This window comes from Symphalangus syndactylus, chromosome 10, assembly GCF_028878055.3.
Source record: "Symphalangus syndactylus isolate Jambi chromosome 10, NHGRI_mSymSyn1-v2.1_pri, whole genome shotgun sequence".
In the NCBI taxonomy this organism is placed as follows: domain Eukaryota; kingdom Metazoa; phylum Chordata; class Mammalia; order Primates; family Hylobatidae; genus Symphalangus; species Symphalangus syndactylus.
The window spans coordinates 97,965,893-97,989,894 of NC_072432.2; the positions used below are offsets into that span (position 1 = coordinate 97,965,893).

Here is a 24,002-nt window from a genome sequence, read left to right on the forward strand (position 1 = left end):
AAGAAGGTGTCATCATCATTTGGAGGATCACTGGGGAAAGTGGTTGAGCTGAGTCTTGAAAGACAGGTGGTGCTTTCTGGGAAGAAATGGCGTGGGGTTCAGTAGAGGGTCATTTCTGGCAGATAGTGCCTTGTATGACAAGAAATTCTAGGGACTTCATATTGTCTGAAAGGCCAAGTTAAGTTCAGTGAGGTTGGAGCTGATACATGATTTTGTCAATTCTTCCATGCCTTGCTTCAAATGACCACAGACGATCCTCTAACCAGGCATTCTACCGTTCTTCCTTTGCTATGTCCAGAAGGAGAAGAGGGAGGGCTTTCATTCTTTATGGCTTAGAGGTAGACCTCAGACCATGGGCTAAAAGTTGTGAAAAGGCAAATTCAAGTTCAATAATTAAGAAAAACATTTTAATGTTGGCTACTTAAAATAGACTACATGGTGAGGTAATGAATTCCATGGCAATCAGCGACTTGCCCAAACACTCAAGGCTAATTGGGCCAGCATTAGAATGCACACCTAGGGGGTCCTGACTGCAAAATACAGTGCTCTTTTTACCACCTAAAAGCTGGGTGTTGCTCCTACAAAACACCACAGAATTCTGAGCCTAGGACTAGACCTGAGCAGCTGGAAACATACAGACTTGCTGACTGCCTTGCTTATTACTGCCATCATAACAAATAGCTGTCATTGAACAAACAGCAAGCCATGTCAGGTATTTCCTTTTATTAGCTCTTACGAGATTCCTGTTGGAAAGCTGAGAGGTTATGGAAACATTTGTCTACAACCTCCTCGAAGAATGTGGTGAGAAAAATATACATACATATGTGTGTGTATATATGTCTACTTTGTGATGAGTCTGAGGTTGCTTCCTGCTCTGAAGGGGCTCAGAAGTGCTTCTGGAGGGCAGACTGGATATTCTTCAGCAGGCCCCACTTAGCTCGGTTCTTCCCATGTCCATCTGGTGTTACCACCTGCAATCAGAAGCAGAGTCATGGCACCCAATAGACAACAGTTCCCAGTAGCCTGGGCCCTTCTGCATGCCAGACACTACACACATCATTTCATTAACTTCTTACGACAACCACATGAGGCCAGTGCTGTTGGCGCCACTTTATAGATGAAGAAGCTGAGGCTCAGAAGGACCGGGCGGCTTTCCCAAAGCCCCACAGCTACAGTGACCTGGGTTTGTGATTCCATAGGCCAGATCCTACTTCCTTTTAGGGTAGCTCATGTGACTGAGTGCTGATGACAGTGAGGGGGTTGGACTGCAGGTGAGCTTCACCACAGAGGATCCCCTGTATCCTTCCTCAGCCATTAGAACTTGGTTCTGTCACAGCTCTTATCAGTTGTTAAGTTTCAGCTAATGTGTTTGACTTTCTTACCAGACCATAAGCACCTTGATTGGGGTGTGGGGGAAATGATAGTCTTTCATCTCTGTGGTCCCAACACTAGTTATGGAAAAGAAAAGATTCTTAGAGAAGTATATGAACAGTGAAAAGAACTATAATTTGTAAATCTGCCAATTATTTTCCTTTGATGCTAGCAGAAACACTTCATACTATCTTTAATCACAGTGAATGGTCAGTGCTACCTGAAAAAGAAAGACTCTACTGGGCACGAGGGGTAAGAAGAACCCTCCTAGAAACCTCACCAAGTTAGCTTAGATGTTGCCCTCCATGCCTTACCTTGAAGATACTGGGTTTCTTCACTACTCTGGTCTGGCAGCATTCCCATTCCTTCCCCCCAAATATTTATGGAGCGAGGTCGAGACCCAGGGATGAAAGACAGTCCACTGGATCAATGGGCTCTGCTGAGGTGAATGAGGACTTGAGATAGAATGGGGGTAGGGTTTGGATGGTAAAGAGGAATGTTTATACAGGGCACAAAGTCTCTATGTACAAAGGTTTTAACCTTCTATATTTGTATATAAAGGGAAAGGGCAAAAACAAAGAAGCCAGACCCTTATTAGCATTATGCTCTCTACTTTTACAAAATTTTTGGTTTTAGAGAAGACAGGGCTGCATGCAAGGCAAATATCATATTATATACATGATATTAGATTATCCATTGCTGAGTAGAAATGGAAATAATGCATAGAGATCACCCTGATAAAAGTAGTATAAATAATGTCTAAGATACACACAGAGTTATCAGAGGGCATGAGGAAGATGGAACAGTGTTATGAGGTGCTAGGAATAACTCATAAATAGGAGATTGAGTTTTTACTTTAAAATATAGTCAGAATCTTCAAAGATAAAGACTGTATGTGATATGTGAATGGAGCAGTGAGGATTGAGGTGTGTCTATGAAAAAGGGAATCAGGTAGAAAGGAGGACAGAAGAAACAGAAAAACAAAACTTGGAATATTAAAGAAATTGAAACGATAGTTGACATCTCTTCCCTGCCCCAAATGCCCCAGGCTCATATTGATTTCCAGATGAATTCTACCAAACTCTTAAGAAAGAGTTATTCTGGAAAATAGAAGGGCAAAAGTTTCCCAGCTCTTTTTATGAAGCTTGTGAAATATTGATTCCAGAACCAGATAAAAACAATATAAGCAAAAAATTGAGCCCAATTCCCTTATAATTATAGATGCAATAATGCAAAATAAAATATGAGCTAACTGAAGTCAACTGTATTAAAAAGTAATACATCATGAACACACAGGATTTATTCCATGAATGGAAGTGGAATTTAGTATCAGAAAAATCAATCAATGTAATTCACTTCATTAATAATGGCCTGAAGGAGAAAAATCATGTAATTACCTCAAATAATGCAAAAAATTTAATAAGTACCTATTTCTCAGAAACCTAGAAGTAGAAGTAATTTTCCTTAACTTAATAAGGATTATATACCATAAAAACTAAATAAAAAACTCAATGGAGAAACGTTAATGTCAGGAATAAGACAAGGATATCTACTAACACTGCCACAATTTTATGTATGACTCAAGTTTCTGGCCAAAGCTATAAGGAAAGAAAAAAAAACAGAGTTGCAAGAATTGTAAGTAAACAGATAAAACCATCATTCTTTATAGGAGATAGGATCATACGCCTGGAAAAACAAGCAGAAATAGCAGATTGGGTCTCAGAATAGTAAGAGAGTTTTTGAGATTGCTGGAATCAAGGTTACCCTACAAACAGAAATAGTCTTTATTCTAAACCAGTAATCTATTAGAAAATATAATAAAATAACATTCATAATATCAACAGTCTATAAACTATTTGGTTTATTTATGATATGCAACATGATGTTTTGACATACGTATACAAAGTAAAATAATTACTACAGGCAAGCAAATTAGCATACCCATCATCTCACAGTTATCTTTTTTTTTGTGTGTGAAAAGAGCACCTAAAATCTTAACAAATTTTCTATCAATACAATATTATTAACTGTAGCCCTTATGCTGTACGTTAGATCTCTAAATGATCTAGTTTAACCATGAATACGTGTACCTATGTAGGAAAACTTAAACACCCCAGTAAAGAACATAGACTATGGTTTGAGTAAATGTTCAAACATATTACAAAAATACCATCTGTTTCCAAATTAATTTAGAAACACAATGCCTTCTGAATAAATTCTATCTGAATGTTTTCTAAGAATTCAAGTTACTCCAAAATGTATATGAAGAAATAAATTTCTATGATTAGCTAAATAATTTCTAAAAAAGAAAGAAGGATAATGGGCATACTTACCTTTGCAGTTCATAAAGGCATGGCAGAAAGCTGAGGTTCAAAAATAATAAAACAAGTATGGTATTGATATAAAAGCAGAAATATAGACCTATGGCATGTAATAGAGTGCTCAGAGACATATCCCTAAATATATGGAAACTGAATATAAAAGTGGCATTTCTGGCTGGGCGTGGTGGCTCACGCCTGTAATCCCAGCACTTTGGGAGGCCGACGTGGGTGGATCACGAGGTCAGGAGATAAAGACCATACTGGCTAACACGGTGAAACCCCGTCTCTACTAAAAATACAAAAAATTAGTCGGGCGTGGTGGCGGGCGCCTGTAGTTCCAGCTACTCGGGAGGCTGAGGCAGGAGAATGGTGTGAACCCAGGAGGCAGAGCTTGTAGTGAGCTGAGATCACACCACTGCACTCCAGCCTGGGCGACAGAGCGAGACTCCATCCAAAACAAAACAAAAGCAAACAAACAAACAAAGTGGCATTTCCATTGTATAAATATGAAGAATAGATATTGCTTGGTAGATGGTATTGGGAAAACTGGTTCACTACATTGTGAAGAAGAACATCCCTACCTAGGACTACATAGGCAGAGTACATACATACATTTGATACATACAAAGGCAGAGTCTGGATGGATTAAAGAGCTAAATTTGAAAGGTGAAACTGTAAATTTAATAAAAGAATATATAGAAGGTTATCTCTGTGATCTAATCCTAAGAAAGGACTTTTTAAATAAAACTTCAAAAGGTTAAGCCATAAGGAAAAAATAATTGATGATTTTGATTATATCAAAATTAAATATTTCTGCTATTTTATGAAGTACACTATGAAAAAGCTGATAGGCAAATGTCAGAAGAGAAGATAATAGCAATGTCTAAAACCATTACCTAGAATATATAAGGACATCCTGCAAATCACCTAGAAAAAGAAAAATGCCATAGAAAAATGGGCGAAGGATATCAACAGGTTCTTTACAGAAGACGAAATCCTGAAAACTAACAAAAATATAAAATGAAATTTAAAATAAAAAGGACATATCATTTTATGCCTATTGGGCTAGCAAAATGATAGAAAGCTGGATCTTGCTAAATGTAGGTGGGGCTTAGGGTATAGTGGCTCTAATCTATTCCTTATGGAAGTGTACATGGATGTGGTCAAATTAAGTACCCACATGTCAATGGCCTAGAAATTTCACTCATAATATGTATCTAATATGGGGCGAATTGCACCTGACCCCAAATTTATATGTCAAAGCCCTAACCCCCAGTACTTAGAGTGTGACTATATTTGGAGATAGGGCCTTTGAAGAGGTGATTTAATTAAAATGAGGCCATTAAAGTGGACCCTAATCCAACCTAACCGGTGTCTTTATAAGAAGAGGAAATTTAAACACAGAGAGATATCACAATGCATGTGCACAGAGGAAGGACTATGTGAGGAGACAGTGAGAAGGTGACCATCTGTAAACCAAGGATAGAGGTCTCAGGAGAAACTAACCCTGCCAACAGTTTGATCTCAGACTTCCAGCCTCGAGAACTGTGCAAAAACTAATTTCTGTTTAAGCCACCCAGTCTGTGGCATTTTCTTACGGAAGCTTTAGCAAACTAATCAATAACCCAGAGAACCCTTACACCCCTATCGTGTCCATAAGGTGACATATATAAGGCTGTTCACCACAGCATTATTGGAGGTCACCTGGGTGTCCATCCTGCCTGAAATAGACAGGTAACACGTAGTGAACAAATGCACATTCTGAAAGATCAGGTGTTATCAGGAGTAAAAGACAAAATGCCCATAACAACATGGATGGATCATAAAAACACAGCATTTAAGAAAAAAAGGTAAGAAATCTACTAAAAATACAAAAAATTAGCCGGGCGTGGTGGCGGGCGCCTGTAATCCCAGCTACTCGGGAGGCTGAGGCAGGAGAATGGCGTGAACCCGGGAGGTGGAGCTTGCAGTGAGCCGAGATCGCGCCAGTGCACTCCAGCCTGGGGGACAGAGAAAGACTCCGTCTCAAAAAAAAAAAAAAAAAAAAAAAAAAGGTAAGAAACAAAGGAGGAAGATATGTAACACAATGCTAATTGTGTAAATTAATGACACATTGAAACAACAATGCAAATCACGGAAGAACACATAAAAACAAAAAGATACACATAAAACATATTAGAATAGATGTCACGAAAGGGAACATATAAATAAGAATAGGGCTTTGTATAGATCAGTGCTAATGATGGACCATGACTGAGGTGTATAATTAATTCAGACCTCTGTACATGAGGTTAAAAAGAAATCAGGTCCAGCATGATCCTAAATTATACTTGTTCCAGGATTCAAGCCTACCTACAGGGCAAGCAAAGGAAGGACCAACAGGGTTCTATTTACATGAAAGGTCAGGAGCTCCTTGGAAAAGAATAAATCCTAAGGAGTTAAAGAATGCAAACCATCTTGGTTTCATTTTAGGGCACGGAGTCTCTGTGAGTGTGTGGGTGGCTGTGGGGGTAGGCTTGGGGTAGTTATTCTGAGTGTGAAATAGTGGTGGTCATTCAGACTGAATGAACTCCAGCCCTAATCTTTGAAGGTGTGTGGCTCCAACCCTAATCTTTGAAGGTATGTGGCTCAGCCTGAGAGTCTGCAGCAGGAAGAGGAAAAATCAGGAAGGGAATTTCGTGACGGCCAGGCAGTCCTGCTGTGTGGCTGGGGTTTCAGCAGGAGCACAGGCTGAGTAGGAAGACAGCAGCACTGCAGAGACTCAGGGCAGCTGGCAGGACTACTTCATGAGCCACATCAGACACCGAGGGTGACTCTCAGTGCAGACTGAGAAGGGCTTTGAGAGGATGGTTGGGGACAGGGGTTGCTGCATTTCCTGAAGAGCTAACAGGGAAAGACCCAGAAGATTACCAATTTGTAACTATTGTTGGGCTTGAATTTTTACCCCCAAGTCTGATGTAACCTAGAACATCCACTTTACAGATTGTGGTAGACAGAATAATGGATCCCAGAGATGTCCATGTCCCAGTCCCAGAACCTTTGAATATGTTAGGTTACACACATAGCAAAGGGGAATTAAGGTTGCTAGCCAGCTTGTCTTTTTTAATTTTTTTGACGTGGAGTGTCACTCTGTCACCCGGGCTGGGGTGCAGTGGCTTAATCTTGGCCCACTGCAACCTCTGCCTCCCAGACTTAAGTGAGTCTCGTGCCTCAGCCTCCCAAGTAGCTGGGATGACAAGCGTACACCACCACGCCCAGCTGACTTTTTTTTTTTATTTTTAGTAGAGACAGGATTTTGCCATGTTGCCCAGTCTGGTCTCAAACTCCTGGCTTCAAGAGATTCTCCTCCCTCAGCCTCCCAAAGTGGTGGGATTACAGGTGTGAGCCACTGCACCTGGCCCAGCTGGTCTTCAGGTAGGGAGACTAGCCTGAATTATCAGGTGGGCTCAATGTAATCACAAGGGACCTTCAAGGTGGAAGATGGAGGTGGAAGAGAACCAGAGAGATGCTAGTGTGAAAACTCAGCCCAGTATTTCTGGCTTTGAAGATTCAGGAAGGGGCATGAGCCAAGGAATGCGGGTGGCTTCTAGAAGCTGGAAAAAGCAAGGAAATGTATTCTCCCTCAGGCCTTTCAGAAGGAACACAATATGGCTGACACAGATTTTACCCAGTGAGACCCATTTGGACTCCTTCAGAATTGTAAGGAAATAAATCATTTGTATTATTTAAACTACTAATTTGTTACAACAACAATAGGAAACTAATACACAGATAGGCAGTTAGATTTGTCATGGGAAGCTTTCATAGAAGTCAGCTGAGATAGAAAGTCAGAGGGAGACAGTGAGTCAAAGTAAGGAGACTGTTTTCAGAAATGGGAATGATGGTCAACAGATATATTGAGGACCAGAGGAAGAGCAGGAGAAGAAACTGAGGTCAACACATACATGACTTACCTAAAAACACATTTCTCTACCCTTCGAAAATAGTAGTTAGGCTCTTTGATGTTAGAAGCTTTCAGCCAGGGACCATGAGCCCAGCAGACTGTAGAAGACCAACACCTATCCCCATGGACTTGAGCCTAGTGGATCTGGGACTTGAATCCAGGTACACAAGACCAAATACAATGCTCTTTTCAATGCATAATTTTGACTTTCAAAAAATAAAAGTTCAGCTCTCCCTGCTGTTGGCTTTGATATCATTCTCCCAGAGTAAAGTACTATGTCCCCATGGCTGAGCATACCCTGTTCCAGACTTAGTTCCAACTGATCGTGGTACAGGGGAACAAAGGGCTGTGGGTTTGGATGCAGAACAAGGTGTCCACTCAACTCATCCTTCCATGAGGCCTCATTTTTCTTGTCTGTAAAATGGAAGACACTTTGCTTCTTACAACCTCATTTTTCTTATCTGTAAAATGGAAGCAATCACTTCCTCCTTTCCCAGTGGTTGGGATGATTAGTGATAATGAATATACCCCATCTGACATAAAGATGACCTTCAAATGGGACCTTTCAAAATCATTAAAGTTAATTTTCTTGCTGCACGTATTATATACCAAATAAATCTCTTAAAAAATCAAGTCCTAAACTATGCAAATAAAATGTAAAAGGTGTTATTTCACTTTTTAAAACAAAAATACGTGTGATAGAAATATTGCATTTTGGATAAGAAATGATCCTGCTGCCTCATTGCAACATTTTAAGTGAAACCTTTCAGGAATACCTGCATAGAACTGATGTCAAGGAAAAAATTTTGATTTTACAGGTAAGACATGAAGTCATTACTTTTATGAAACTTTATAAATGTCATTCAAACACGCATCTTATTTTCATTTGGTATTGAAGGCTATACTTATGCAAATCATGACGAATGTTAAGGAAACCAGTGTTTCCTCTGGAATGTTAATATAACCACAAATAAGGGAGGAAGAATTACTTCTGAAGGAAAAATCTATATTGCAGCTCCTCAAGTCAGATAAAAATGAAGCTTTCAGAAAACCTCATTAATTAGGGCTCTGCTCATTTAGATATTGTGTAAAAAAGAAAGGGACTGGAATGCATTTCCTTCTCTTATAGGGAGGGCAAATTAATCACCTAAACACAATTTCAAGGGAAATGCTATTTCTTGACTGATTGTATGAAACACTTAACAGCTTTCAGGCATCTTCTGGTACTTTGTAATTATTAATTTTATTTATCAATTTATTTCTTCACTCTTTAATTTAGACATTCTTTATATGTTCATTTATTTGGTTACATTTTCACTCATATACTCATTCAATAACCATTAAGAACCTGCTATATGCAAAGTGCTGTGGTAAGCACTGTGGGAGAAAGAACCATGAATTAGATGTGAATTTTATTCTCAAGGAGTCCATGGTTTCAGAAGGGCAACAAAAGCCTCTACCTAAGAAAAGCCAAGAGGGGCTGAGATGGTAGAATGATGACATACTTTGGTGTCTCCACCCGTTCCTTCCCTGGCATCTGAAAATAATACATTACATATATATATACTTTAAGCAACAGCACTGAGTGCCTTCCATGGGCAAGACAGTTTGAGGAATTCCTAAAAACTGAGAAGGCAGATGAGATTAGACGGAAGGAAAAATCCATAGTCAAGAAGACGTGTGGATGTGGGGCAGCCATGGGCATTCCATGCTCTGAAGAGAAGGGTATCAAGAATGAGAAGGGCTTTGGGGCAACTGAGCAGCAGTGTAATTGGCTGGAGGCTGGCACGAGGAGTGGCTAGCAGGCTTCCCCGTCCCACAACCTTCCTGTGCCAGGTTTGATCTGTCTCTCTCTCTCTCTCTCTCTCTCTGTGTGTGTGTGTGTGTGTGTGCGTGTATGTGTGTGTGTGTGTGTGTGTCCATGGGTGCTGGACTCTATGAGGCAAAGCATGTCCCCCTGGGGCTGGCAACCAGGATGAGTAGTCCCACTCTAGGAGATTTGCTATTAGTATACTGACCACCCTTACTCCTGCTTTGCCTTTATTACTAGAGGTAGCAACCACTCGGATTCTTTTCCTCGAACATTTGACTAATGAAACAGAGTATGCTTGGTCAGATGCTGTTGGGCACTGGAGATTTAAGATCACACAGAGGTTGGGCCATAACAATTCAAAACCATATACAAGCTGAATGTAAAGGAGCAGAAACTAACGGCTAGCCAAAAATGGTGCAGATCCAGAGAGAAGCAAAGAGAATGAGAGAGTGAGAGAGAGAAGGAAGCAGGGAGAAAGGAAGAGAAGAGAAAGAGGGAGAGGGAGAGAAACTGATGACTCTCTAGTTCCCTTGGGTATCAGATCAGATGCATATCCTAGAAGTGGTCTCATGAGACTTCCTCTTTGTCATAAATTTCTCTTTTCAAAAGCTGAAATGAATGCAGTTTTTTTTTTTTTTGTTTTTGTTTTTGTTTTTGCTTCTAAAGAATTCCTGATTAAGACGTAATCAACCCTGATTCCAAAGAACACCCTTATGGTTATATGGTAAGATAGCAGCTCTGGGCAGTCTTGGTATTTTTATTCTCTTTCTCCTTTTAATATCAATAAAATTATACTCATGAATGTGTATTCCTTGGAGATATAAAGAAGAATAAGTCTTGGATCACAAAGAAGATAGGAATAATTTTGTCCTTTCTTTTTTGGAACGCACACTGACCTGCTTAGTGGCAGTTTCTCGACTTTCAGATGAACAATTGTTTTTAGTATAAATAGGTCCTAAATATTGCACTGGACATATTTTATAAAAATTATTATGTGCCAGAAATTCAAATTTAATTGGGCATCCTGTATTTTTGTTAAATCTGGCACCCCATGCTTGCCTGGGAATAGCACCTCATTTTTATCTTTCTCATACCACAATTATTTCATGTCCTTCTCACACAACAATTATTTGTTTGCTAGACCCTGAGCACCTTGAAGGCAGGGATCATGTTTATTTTCCTCTGAATCTCTACAGCTCTACACAATGCCTAGAACAAATGTTTTTGAATCAAATAGAACAATTCTCAGGTTTCATCCACAAAGTCTGGTTGATGCCAGCAGCCCTCTCTTTGGCCTCAAGTTAACAAATGTTCTGTGCTTAGAGGAAGAGTCCCATGGTGAGTTCTATAATCTCATGATCATCTTAACAGGGCCTCATCCAGAACCTATCACAGAAAAAAAAATCTTTCTGAGAAATAATGTACACAGTACCTTGCAGATATCACTCCATTGCCCAGGACCATTATCATTGATGGCTCTAACTTTAAACACGTATTCTGTGTTGGGGGTCAGGTTGTGCAGCTCCAGATTCTGCTGCATTATGTCCTGAATTTGTCCACAGAGCTCCATTTGTACGTTGTTAGGAGGAGAAGTAATGACTTCATAGAATTCCATCTCAAAAGAGTCCACGTCTTCTGCTGGACATGTCCAGTAAACCTATGGAAGAAGTGAACATACTGGTGTGGTACTAGTATACATCATTCAGCTTTCTTTCCTTTAAAGATTTGTAATGTTGACTATCTGTGGGGTGAGTTTAAGCTGACCCCATCCCCTGTAGCTGCCAAGGACTTTTAATTAGACCATGCACAAGTCTTGGAAGGCTGTGTGATGAGGCCTGGCATGATGGTTGTAATGAGTTTCACAAACAGAAGGTTTCTGTTCTGTTACTGTCAATCGATATGGAGGTGACAATTGTCCTCTTGCTTGAAAAATACCGAAAAATAGAGGGGAAGAAAATAAACATCACTCATAATCTCACAATTCAGTTAATTCCTTATTATTTCTTTGCAATTTCAGAACACACACCCACACAAACATATATATATATATAAAATTTGGATTTTGTTGCTTTGATTTCTATTTTCTTTTACTTATGTTGTATGTTTTCCTAAATCATTAAAAGTTCAGTAAACTACCATCTTTGAAATTTCTCCAAAAATAATTTAATCCTTCTATAGTTAAACATTTAGATTGTTTCTAATTTTATACTCCAATAAATAAATGCTGCAATAAATACTGTTGGGCATAAATATTTGTCTGAATTTTTAATAATTTTCTTGGAAGAGATTCCTAGAACTAAAATTGGCTTTAAAAAATCTCTATGATATTAATGATACATACTGAAAAGTTACAACACCAAGTTTTAGAATATTTTCTATGCTAAAATCCTAAAGATTTGAGAGTGATGTTAACAGAAACTTAATCTGCATTGCTAAGCACTATGATTCCTGTATGAAGTCCATTCCATTATCCTAAAATATGAATCAATGATATTTTAAAATCAAATATCACTGTCTGGCAGTAGGTTTAGGTGTCTTCTTTCAACAGCAAATGACTTGACTGAGTTGTTTTGCGTAGGTCCCTTTTTTGAGCTCATCAGGGATGACTAACAGGTGGCATGGGCTGACTATTTTCCATGCCCAGGTATAGAGCAGATACTACCAATCCTCTGACTCCAGAGCAAGATCCTGCCAACTTCTCAAGAGGTCTGAGTTGGTCAAGGAGATGAGACCCAGTGCTATCCTTGGGGTAATAAGCATACATGATAGGCCTTGCTGATCTAATATCATTTGGAAATGTAGTTCAGCTGCTGAGTTATGGGCATTGCTTATGTGAAGGGCAGAAACACTTCATCGTTGTGAATAGCCCATGGAATGTTCTATCTTGCAAAGTATGGGTTGTTCTTTGTGTCCATTATAGACAATAAAACATAGATTGTGATGTGTCAGGAGAATGGAAAAATAAATCTTGGTCTGTATCTGGCCTTCATTTTTTAGATCCTTAATACTAAAGTGTGGTCTGTAGACGGCAGCATTGGCAGCACCTGGAAGTCTGTGAGAACCAGAATCTCAGGCCCCACTGAAACCTATTAAAATAGAATCTGCATTTTAACAAGATCCTCAGGTGCACATCAATGTTCGAGAACTCAAGGATCTGAAAGTCTTTGGGAGTGTTCTCAGATTATGGGAGACAAAAGATGAGCTCTGCCACATGGGAGCAGGCCATGAGTTGACTCTAGGAAAAATCCAAGAGGAGGAAAGAGGCACTCTAATAGAATATTTAGTTGTACGTTAATTTTTTTCCTTCATAAACCTTAATAAAGTGTTCTACAAATAATTCAATGTGGGTTCAGCTAGATTTGAAAGGTATGTTAAAGAAAAGGCCATTTGTTCATGTTGTCCATGTTAGGTCAAGAGGGTCAAAGGGAAGTCATGTCCCTTGAGGCCAGGCAATGGCACTTATAGAGGTCTGTGAGAGACCCCACTCTTCACTCTCTCCCTTCAAGGCGGGTTGAATCTCAGAAGAGTTGAAATTTCAACTCTTCTGAAATTGGATGATCTCAACTCTTCTGAGATTGGATGATCCTCCCAATTTTTCCAAATCATAGAGAGTCTGGATATTTGCTTTAGGAAAGGTAGCAATTTAGAGGAAACAGCTGATAGGTAATGGAGCCTGCATTTCTAACTACAATTTCTGTGCTGTCTATTACAGGCTTTCCTTTGGGAAACATTACACTGCCAAGTAGTGTCTTCAAATTACTTTGGTTCCCAAATTGAGTGCTCTTTCAGTTGAGAAGCTGCCTTTACGGAGGTAGGGCTTTCAGATATATTTACGACTATGAGTTAAATATATTGACTGTTTGGTTTAAGCTAATTTTGGGTTGCTTAAGATTCCAGGAACGTATCCCTTTTGAATGGGATGACCAAAAAGAGTCTAGAGGAGCAGATTTGAGTGACCAGATCCTAGAGGTCAAAGAGGTAAGTGCAACCTTTCCTGATTGCTCACTTCTACTCTGTGCCCCACACCCTCCCCCTTCCCCACTGGGCCCAGAACCTTTCTTACCTTGGCAGCTCTTGGGTACACCAGAGTCTGGTAGATAACAATTGGGCCTGGGGTCTTCACAGAGCCATCGTTGAATGAGTACCAGTTGTGGAAGCTGCTGCTGTTCTGTACAGACTGGCTGTCTGCTCCCACGCTCCAGTAGGTGTAGAGGCCGTCTGTGGGTTTGGCGGGGGTGGCTGACTGGGCTCTCCCACAGGCCTCCAGACCCACCTTGGCCTTCTCGTCAGTGTTGCTGAAGGACAACACGGAGGAGCTTCGCTGGTATATCTGCTGGTTGCCGAGGCTGTGGGTGCTGAAAGTGACCTTCTTGGCAATCATTGTTTCTGAGTGCATGGGGTAGGGGGAGGGCAGTGAGTCCCCTGAGGACCGTGCCTTTTTGGGCCCTGTGGGGAAGAGCTCATGGATGGCACTGGAAAGCTCAACAAAGTCCAAGGGCATGTAGTTTATTGAGTGTAGCCGGAGCTGTGGGTCAGGCCTGTAGGTGGTCTGGATGCCATCCTCGATCTGGTCCACCAGGATCTTGGCTGACTGCAGGAATGCCACCTGGCCAGTCTCCTTCAGGGCTTCCTTGGCATAGGCGATCAGACCATCTATCTCGTTCACTTTCATGGTTGTAACATACACGTATTTTTCAATTTCCTTCTGCCTGGACACTTCTAGATTCTCTATCTGCTCCATGATGATCTTCTCTTTCTCCTGTAGAATGCTGCGCAACTTGAGAAAGCCATTTCTGATCTCTTTTCGCTTTGCCTCCTTGTCAGCTTTAAAGCTGTTTTTTAAGATGTTGAATTCCATTAGGTCATTATCAATTTCGTATCGGACTGCAAAAATGCCAAGTTAGTTACTTTTAAAATTTTCATCTCTCCAGGTGTCAAAGCCAGTAGCAAACTAGAACAAATTACCCTAGGCTCCAAGGAGGTGAATGAAGAGGGAGGGAAGGCACTTGTAGTTGGGCTGAAACAGGCTAGAATAGGTTTATGAAATGAATTTGGCCCTCCTTAGTACACCCTTCCCCTTCTTCCCCCTCTGATCCTTCCCTGGGATATTTCTATCTTGTAACAGTAATCCCTATGGCCTTGGGTCTGAGACTGGAAGTTCAAGCCCACCCTTGATATTGGTTTTTACCAGATTTCAATTGTCTGCAAGTTGGACTTGAGAAGAGGTGAAGTCACAAAGTGACTGGTGCCTGCTTTTCCCTGTAGGAAACCTAAGCTTTTGCAGTGGTAAGAGGAAGAACTAAGTTTCTGCTGACTACTTCTAAAGGTTGTCTTGCATCATTCGCTAAGCCTCCAGCCCTATACAACAGTGGGAAATCAGCAAAGCTTCCTTTCGTTGAGGTGGCTCTTTTACATGCCCTTTTCCCCCCTTTGTCTCTCTTGTGGTTCAGCTATGTCACTTCTCTTTGCCTTTCCCCCACTCCTTTCAAAAAAGAGTCTGCTCTCACACTTCAAGGAAAACCAATTTATCCTGTGTCCTCTCATATGGTATTTGGATTTTAAGTTCACTCAATCATTCAACAAACATTTACTGGAGTCCTGTTACATGCCATGTATGTTTTAGGCACTAAGGATATGGATATGATTATGAGAGGGCATCAGTGCTCAAGGTATGAATAAATCCAAAGATACTACAGTTGAAAGATGCTATGGAAGGGTAAGCACGTGGCACATCTCTATCTGTGAAATGAGCTTTATGTGAAAGGTGAAATGAATACCTTTGCTAGCTTTAAAGGATTTGAGGCATTAAGGAGCAATTTGAAGAATGTCAACCTTCTGTGGCATATGCTACAGGTAAGGTTCTTCTCATGAAAGGTAAACTCTTCAGGGAATTGATGGGCAATAATCCTTACCAAATTTTACTCAGGAGTGGGGATGACTAGCTATTTTTGCACTTGGTTCATAACATTATCCTGGATTCGTAGGAAGCTGGACTTCTGTGAGTGGTGGTCATTGTAACAAGGGTGTGCACTTGAGTATGGGAAACTCTAGTGTTCTGTCAGATCATGAGATCAGGGACCACATTACCAGTATGACTATGGTGTGTAGAGGTGAGCAAACGTATCTGTAGAGTAAAAGCCATTCTTTCCTGTCTTCTAACATCTCATTGGTGAATGCCAGCAGTGTCACTCTCTGGCTAACTCCCTGAAGCCCCAGTGTTTTCTTGCCATCTCCTTCCTCACACTGGCTCAGAAAAGATGAGGTGATGCAGGTGAGACTGAAAGGGAAACTACCAGGGTGCGATTTCAGTGCTGAGAAGTGCTTCTTGCCCTCCCCAATGCACTGTGACTATGGCAGCCAGAATTCTACTTTGTGCATTATTTTCTTTGACTATTCAGTAGTTACCTACTGTTAAAGATACTTGGATAGGAAATTTCTTGCTGTATTAGGGATTAATTAGGCTTATGTAGAGCTAAGTCCTGAGAAGTAGGATAAAAATTTCTTAGATGAGAGGAAAAAGGCATCTGCAGGAGGAGAAAAAAGACAGAGGAAGCCAGAAATGTCCCACCCCAAACTTCTACAAATGTGAAAGCTCTGCAAGAGCTGATTTTAAAGCAAAGTCAAGTCAAGGTCTCTTTTAGGCAATACACTTAAAACTAGTTGTTATTTATTAAACACTTTTTATGGACCAGATCCATATGTTATTATATATCACATATATCTTCCTACAATGAAGATATTGTTTCCACTTATAGATGAAAAAGCTTGAGGCCCGGGGAAGTTAAGTGACTACATAGTGTTACACATCAGGTAAATGGGAGAAACCAGGCTCTGTCCCTAATTCTATTTGTCTAGCTCCAAACTAGGTTCTTAATTGCTTCAGCTGTGGCTCTCAGCCCTCTCTGAGTACCAGAATAACCTGAGAGAGTGTTAAAAAAAAAAATTCTTCTCTTGGACTCATCTGCTAAGATTCTTAATCAGTGGGCCTGTATTGGGGCTCAGGTAGCCAGGTGAGGCAGTTTTCAGTGAGGTTTAGAATCGACCACAGAGAATCTCCTGGGATCATGGTAAACATGCAGATTCTGATGCACAAGGCCTGGGGTGGGTCCTAAGATTCTGCATTTCTAACAAGCTCTCAGGTGATGCCAATGCTACTGGTCCTCGAACCATACTTTGAGTGGCAGGGACCTAAACTTTTGAGCTCCCTTTATTCCAGTGGTTCTCGACCTTGGCTGCACCACAGAATCACATGAGGAGTTTTTTAAAGGTCCGTCTTGCTGAGCCTGCACATCTGTGTGGATGGGACGGGGCATCCGTTTTTAGTAAAGCTTCTAAAATGGATCTTCTCTCTAGGTCCCCAAGTTTCTCAATGTGTATTCCTAGATCACTTGCTTTTGAATAACCTGGAGATCTGTTTAGAATGCTAATTTATGGTACCTCCCAGAAAAGTGGATCAAATGCTCACGAACAAGTTTGAACCGTGGTTAAAAAATTTTGTGTGTCTGTTTCTTTCTTCAGCAAGGATGAAAGGTTAAATTCTTTACTTATAGCTAATATCTAATTTGCCAATTATCCCTTTTTCCCTTTCCAACTGCTGGGTTCCCTGCAATTTGGACAGGCATTTTCCCCCCACCTTGAATTGAGCTTTGTTTTCTGCTCAAATTTTAGGTGCCCTGGACTCAGAAAACTATCCTAAGTTTCTCACATATTAAGGACAAGGATCCCTACAGAGGGATGAAAGGCACAGTAGGCTGTAGGTAGCAGTGCCTTCGCCATGCTGAGGCCCCAAAGAATCCAGCCAAGCCCTGGCCTAGGGAGGCAGTGAGTCCCACCTTCAGAAAACCCCTTTGGAACCAACAGTTCTACCATTTTCTTGGTAATGTGGTCCCTGCAGGGTTTCTTTAATATGAAGTCTTCCCTGGTGGTTGTTCCAAAATTAAATAAATGTCAGTTGACAAGCAAAGTTTCCAGGTATGTGGCAATTGAGAAAAATTAAGGTATTCTTGAAGCTGCTGAGAGGTCCGGGGTGATGTGGTCATTAGCAAAGCCTGTTTCTGACCCACCTTTACATCCAATGGGACCTTTCTGTGCAGCTCAAGGAAAAGCTGCCTGCCTTCCAAATGTGTAAGCCTATCTGAATGATGGAGATTAACAGATCTGACAAAGGGAAAGGCCTAGGTTGATCTGGTGCACTTTGGTAACTGACTGTAGGCCACTCCTTAATGAAACAGACCATGGAGGGTAGTGGTGGTTCCCCTTCCCTCCCCTTCAATCTCTTCATCTTCAGATTCTGGTCACTGCTTAGCACAAAGTAGATTGTCAAACGAATATTGTGGAATTAGTGATAGGCACTGGAGTCAAATCGACTGCATCTGCCACTTATTAGCTGCCTGTCCTAATTGTTTTTTTGAACCACGGTTGTCTTATCCATGGAGGACATTTTAATGCCTGTACTGTAGCATTATTGAGATTAGACAAAATGTGCTCCCCAGGCCTGAGTAAAGTTGACCTTTATACAAGGAACTATTCCTGGGAGTAAAGGGCACTAAAGGGATCTTTTGGATTCTCATGTCTGACCAGGTAGAGACATACCCAGAAATTATGGGGCTCTTCATTGAATCCTGTGAAATATTATTATACTTGGTTTTGTCACTGAAACCAGAAATTATGGGCTCTTTGCTGAATCCTGTGAAATATTATTATGCTTGGTTCCATCACTGAAACCATCATTGAAATATTATTTCACTTAAAGCAATATTATATGCAACAATATAAAACAACCAAATCACCATGAACAAGCATGCAGAGGAAAAATAAGCTGTAGAATGCTATTGGCTAGTTATGAGTTGTCCCTGTTGTTATATGTTTGCTGCCTGTTTATTTACTTTGGCATCTGCAAGTTTTGGAAAAAATTCATGGAGGGAAATTTAACATTGAGATAATTCTCAGCACTGACTTAATTCTTTCCCCCTGCACATTTAGGAAAACCAAAGAGATCCAACAGTGACAGAACATCTTAGAACGTCACAGAACGTCAGTATACTATAGGATCAAAGTCTTCATTTTCCAAAGGAGAAAATGAGACCTGAGGACATGAAGATTATAATCAAGATTATAGAATCTTTATGCACTTGTCATATGACTTTTTGCATGCTTTACATAGAGGAACTCACTTAATCCTCATGGCAACCCAGTGAGGGGGTCACTACTATTCCCCTATTTCATAGGTGAGAAAAGCAAGGCACTGGGAAGTTAAGTGGCTGGTGGTGGTTGCCAGGAGCGGACACCAGGATAGTGACTTGCAGGGTAGCACAGTGTTTCCTGGTGCCTTGATTGCTCCACTAGGTGGAATCTGTTAAGGCATTCGCTTAACAGATTGCCCCAGGCCATCTTCCCCATGTGTTCCTGAACTAGAAGTTAAGCTGAAGGAGTGGAGAAGGGGAGGACCTGCTTTGAACTTGGCGATGGCGCTGAAGAGTGAGGCGGCCCTCTCGGAGCAGGCGTCGATGAGGCTGATGGTGTCGTGGCCATTGTGGAAAGAGAATTTGCAGAAGGTGCAGAGCAATTCGTTGTCATTGCGGCAGTACTCGATGATGCGGCTGGATGGGTGGTGGATGCAGATCTTCTCGTCCTGTTCCTCGACGCTGGTGTCCACAAAGACGTGGTCTTGCATGGCCACATCCGAGTGGAAGGCCTTGAGGCAGTCGTTGCACAGGTTGAGGCGGCAGGTGACGCAGCGCTTGTAAGCGATGCGCCTGTTGCGGCAGACCTGGCAGAGGATGGGCCCGGAGGAGCGATCAAAGCGCCACTTGAGGTAGCCGTGCTCCTGCATGTAGCGCTTGGTGAGACGCCGGTGCAGGTAGTTCTCGGGCAGCTGCATCTTGTTGCTGTAGGGCATGCAGTGCGAGCGGTCGCACACTGGGCAGATGAGGATGAAGAAGTTCTCGGTGACCTCAGCGTGCTTCTGCAGCTGCCGCAGGCACTTCTCGCACAGGCTGTGGTTGCAGGGCAGCATGAATGAGTGCAGGCGCAGCCGGCTGCACATGGGGCAATTGAGGTGGTTCACCAGGTGACTGTTGGCTGGTATTGACTTCACTTCATCCACCTGGGTATCGCTGCTCCCAATGCGCAGGGCAGTCTTGGAGCTGAAAGGAGAAGCAAAGGCAGGGTTTCAGGAGGCAGGCTCAAGAGCTTGCTCTGCTTCTCTACCTCTGAAAGAACTCTTGGTTCCTGAGGGGCAGTCTAGTGTGGTGGCGAGGAGCCTGAGCTGGGTGCCAAGGTGCCTGCGTTCTCAATCTGTCTCCACTATTTTTCAGCGGGGCGACTTCAGGTAAGCCAGTTAACCTCTCGGCCTGTTTCCTTGTTATAAAATTAGTACCTATATCACAGAGTTTCCTGAGAAGATTAAAATTGAGTTTAATACTTGTACGGACTAAGAGCAGTCCGTGGTACACAGCCAGTGTGCTGAGACTGCTTGTTGTTATTAAGCAAAGGAAAAGCAGCAGAGACTGGCATTGTCAGCTAGGCCTTGGTGTTCGGTTGGACATCGGTAATATCAAAGAACACAATATCAGACAAGGCCACTCTATGATTTTGATGGATCAAAGCAGAAACGAGACCACTTAATAAGGTTTGGACTCCCACAAGAACGTTGTCTAAATCACAAAAATGACCCAACAGCCCCCGATCCTGGTTGATTTTTTTTTTTTTTTAACCAAAAAACCTAGTTGATTTTTTTTTTTTTTAACAGCTTTCGGGTCGCTCTGTTCTTCCCACCTTCTAGATAAGATTTATTAAGATATTCAATAGATTTACTCCCATGTCCTCACCTAACACGAGCCCAAATCCTGTAATAACTTTTCAAGGTACCTTACACTTTCCCATGCTTTATGTTCTCACTTGTTGCAATGAGTCAATAAATTCAATCTTGTCCAACTACAGGTGTGTTCTTAGTGTTTTTTTTTTTTTTTTTCCTGGAGCACACTGACATTATTTATTGTACATAGATTGAACACAGAGCAAGTCTGTACCTGAGCCAAGCTTAGAATCTGTGTGATCTGCCAACGAGACCAATAGGTAATGGTAATGGATCTGGGCTTTAGAGGCAGAATGCATGTGATAAAAATGCAGCACTTTACAGTTGTACCTTCTGAGATGTTTTTTTAAACCTCTCTCATGCTCAGTTTTCTCAACTATAAATCAAAGCTCACAGTACTACTTGCTTTGTGAGGTTTTTATAAAGTCTAAATGAGATAATCCATGTAAGTGCTTAACTGCTGGCACATATTAAGCATTCAGTAAATGTGGCCACTGTAATTACACCCCTTTGCTACTAGCCAGCTAATGTCTGCAGTAGAGAGAAATCACAGCAAAGGAAAATAGTAGCCAAGTCTGTGAAAAGTATGTGCTTCTGCTGTTTCCTTTGTGTATGTGAAGGCTCTCCTCTTGTCTAATGCCTGAGGCTGATTTCATGTATTTAATCATAAGAACTATGGAGTAAAAGCATACTTGTAAAATTCAAGTGCCTGTTCTAAGAACTTACAATCAGCAAATGCAGTGTATAAAAATAAATGCATTAGCTGTGGGAATGGAGGTGTAAATAGGCACAGAGTTTGCCACTATTGCTATCTCCTCTGTTTGCATAATAATATTTGGATACTAATCTTGACATTGTGGCTGTGTTCCTTTCTGCTTCTGTCTTCTTGCATTCCTTATGTGTCCCTGTCTTCCCCACTCCCTTGGCCAGGAGCCTATGTCTGACTCCAGACAGTCACAGGTGCTTCCCAAGTATATTGCAATGGAGTCGCCCTGTGGTGACAGAGAATGCTCCCTGTGTAGATTAAGGCACCTGGAAAATTTGTCCGTTAGGGATCTGGGAGCTCTAGGCATGCCGGCCTCGATGTTCTCAGCACTATTTCCTCTCTGCTTTCCCAGATTCCTGCATGGGTCCTGAAGGGATCACCTGGTGGTACAGGTTAATTGTCCATGTAGTGCCTGGATGGACTTTAGTTTGCTAAAAAAGTAAGGCCTGGAGAATCAAGGTATAATATAAAGAGAGGCTGTTATGAGGCCTTCACAGGAGGTATCTCTACTGGGAAGCTCGTGAACTAGCATTTTCACAAAAAAGAAAGAAGAAGCGGGGAGGGAGGTGTTGGAGGACGAGAAAGAGGTCTCAGGGCTAAGAGACCGGTATTAATGGCCTAGGGAGCTGTGTTAGAGGTGAAAAAAGTGAGAAAAAGATTAAGATGGAGAGGGATGAATGAGACCAGAGTGAAGCAGGACAAGTAAGGTGCTGAGCAGAAGGTGGTGATGAGAAGCAGGGGAGGCAGAGGGTCAGAAGCCAGGAGAGAGGCCAGATTGAAGAAAAGCACCCAGAGCCGACCTCCTAACACTTGTGGTAGCATCCCTGCCCATCCTCCAAAAGCCTCAGGCTTGGACAGGGCATTCAGTGGCCATGGTTCCATTTCAAAACAGTCATCAAGCCCAGAGCTTTTATCTTCTTGCTGAGATATCCTGTCTCTGCTCCTCTTGCACAGCCCCCTCTCTCTCCCAAAATCAGGCCTGTTCTTGCACCTGGATTCTTACTGTATCACCTGTCAAATCTCCTGGCTTCCCTCCTAGCCTCCTGCAGGCCATTCTGCACATGAGAATCACCTGAAGGGGGGGTTGATTTCTAATTAATTCAGATGCTCAGGTGGTACCCCAGACCAATAAAATCAATGTTGGGGGGGTGGGGATCAGGATCAGTAATTTTAAAAGATCCCCAGGTGACTTCAATGCACAATAACGTTGGGGAGCTACTAAGCCTAAGGCATTTTTCTAAAGCACCAATTTTATCCCTTTCCTGTTGAAATGGGCTCAGAGGTTCAGGTGTTGTTGCACAGAGAATGAGGTAGTTGAGAGAGGAGTGTGGACACTATTTTCCATGCTTTAGGATTTCTAGACTTGCATCGAGAATCCCTGGATTTCCTATTTATGCAAACACTATGAGAGGGTCATGGGTGGAGAGCTATGTTTGTTAAGCATCTACTAAATGTTTAATTGCAAGAGGGATAATATTTTTCCCCTGAATTCACCAAATCTTTGCTCGCAGAATTGCTTTTCCAGGCTTGAAAGCCTTCAAACTGGCCTTCCATTTTTCTGCCTCTTCTAATCTTGTCATCTTATGGTGCTGTCATCTTTCCCCTTCTAAGAAGTGTGCTCTTACTACTTCAGACACCCCTCATGTGTGACATAAAAAGACTGGTTTGGTAGAGCAGGTGAGGATAATGTAGGACCTGATATGAAGGGTTAGCACTCCAAATGAGTAATTGAGACCCTAAGTACTATGACTTCTGGATGGGAAAAAGAAGGTAGTAGGAGTTCATGGATGTATGGGGTATTTATATGGTCCTCAGGGTCAAAAGTGCCCCATAGAAGTTCTTACTTTTCCATTAAGTGTTGCAGGTATTAAGACTTCATAGGAAGAGAAAGAGCACTTTATATTTTTATATCACATACAGATTACAAAGCACATACATTAATCCTTATATCTACAATATGATGGGGGAGTATTGTCTCCATTTTGCAATACAGCATTTTAAAATTAAGATCCCAAATTTTAGGTTCCAATCCTGACTCTGCATCTTTCCAGCTGTGTGATCCTGGGGCTACTTTACTTCTCAAAGGCTCAGTTTCCTCATGGAAACAGTGGACTTAGGGTGAGGGGTTAGCTGGGGTCATGCATGAAGTGCCTGGCAAGTTGCTTAAGCACTAAGTATTAGCTATTACTGTTTTGTACAGATGAGAGAGTTGGGGTTCAGAAGAGTGAAGTGCTCATTTACATAGTTAATGGCGCTTAGATTTGGAGCTCATGGTCTGCACACATAGTGACCATTTAGGATACAATTAATTGCTACAAAATTCTTGGCTCCTTCTTTTAGATAAAGAAATGAACTCAGAGGCGCACTGGCCTGCCCTGTAGACTTCACAGCTGGCAAGTGGTCCCTAGTTTTCATGAGCCAATGCAGCCCCACATCTGGTGCCTGGCACTTACGAGGTATGGATCCTCCTGAGGCGGCCCTTGTGGAAAGTGATGATGGTATTGTGGCAGCAGTGGCTCTCATAGTAGTAGCACTTGAGATTGCTGCTGGCTGTGCAGCAGCACTTACAGTTGGGATCATTGGCCCAAGAGCAGCAACACCAATGGCAGTTGGGGCTCTCAGAACAGGTGCAGTGGCAGAACTGGCAGTTCCGCTCATCTTTGTAAGGGCAGGGGAAGCAGGTGCAGTTCCGCTCTGAGGTGAAGATGAACTTGCAGCACAGACAGGAGCATAACTGAGGACAACATTTCTGCCATGTACAACATGGACAGCAAACGCACATAGCAGTTTCCATGGCGCCTACATGATTACCACCGGCCTTCCAGGACTCTTGATGCCTCCTCTACCAGAATACTGCTATCAGTTCTCCAGTGGAGGAGTCCTTCCTTCCGTTCGTGAGGCCGTCAGCTTGAGAGTTGCAAGAAGTTGGCTGTTATGAGGCCTTCACAGCTGGTGTCCCTACCAGGAAGCTC

General features: G+C 41.9%; 1 protein-coding gene across 1 annotated transcript; it reads right to left on the reverse strand.

Moving 5' to 3' along the window:
- Positions 1–708: 708 nt before the first annotated feature.
- Positions 709–23,990, reverse strand: TRIM42 (tripartite motif containing 42). The gene is made up of 5 exons (XM_055296274.2): positions 23,484–23,990; positions 18,896–19,593; positions 13,512–14,332; positions 10,881–11,105; positions 709–971 (listed from the first exon to the last, which is right to left on the reverse strand). The coding sequence occupies exons 1-5, from the start codon at positions 23,822–23,824 to the stop codon at positions 885–887; spliced, it is 2,172 nt and encodes a 723-aa protein (XP_055152249.2). The 5' UTR covers positions 23,825–23,990; the 3' UTR covers positions 709–884.
- Positions 23,991–24,002: the final 12 nt, after the last annotated feature.

Bases quoted from the DNA above. Each gene is read 5' to 3' on its own strand.
- TRIM42 (XM_055296274.2), bottom strand. From the start codon at position 23,824: ATGGAAACTGCTATGTGCGTTTGCTGTCCATGTTGTACATGGCAGAAA. The intron at 14,333-18,895 runs GTCCTCCCCTTC...GCATTTTTGCAG, and splicing joins CATCGCCAAGTTCAAAGCAG to TCCGATACGAAATTGATAAT. The intron at 11,106-13,511 runs GTAAGAAAGGTT...CTTCTTCCATAG, and splicing joins TGTACCCAAGAGCTGCCAAG to GTTTACTGGACATGTCCAGC.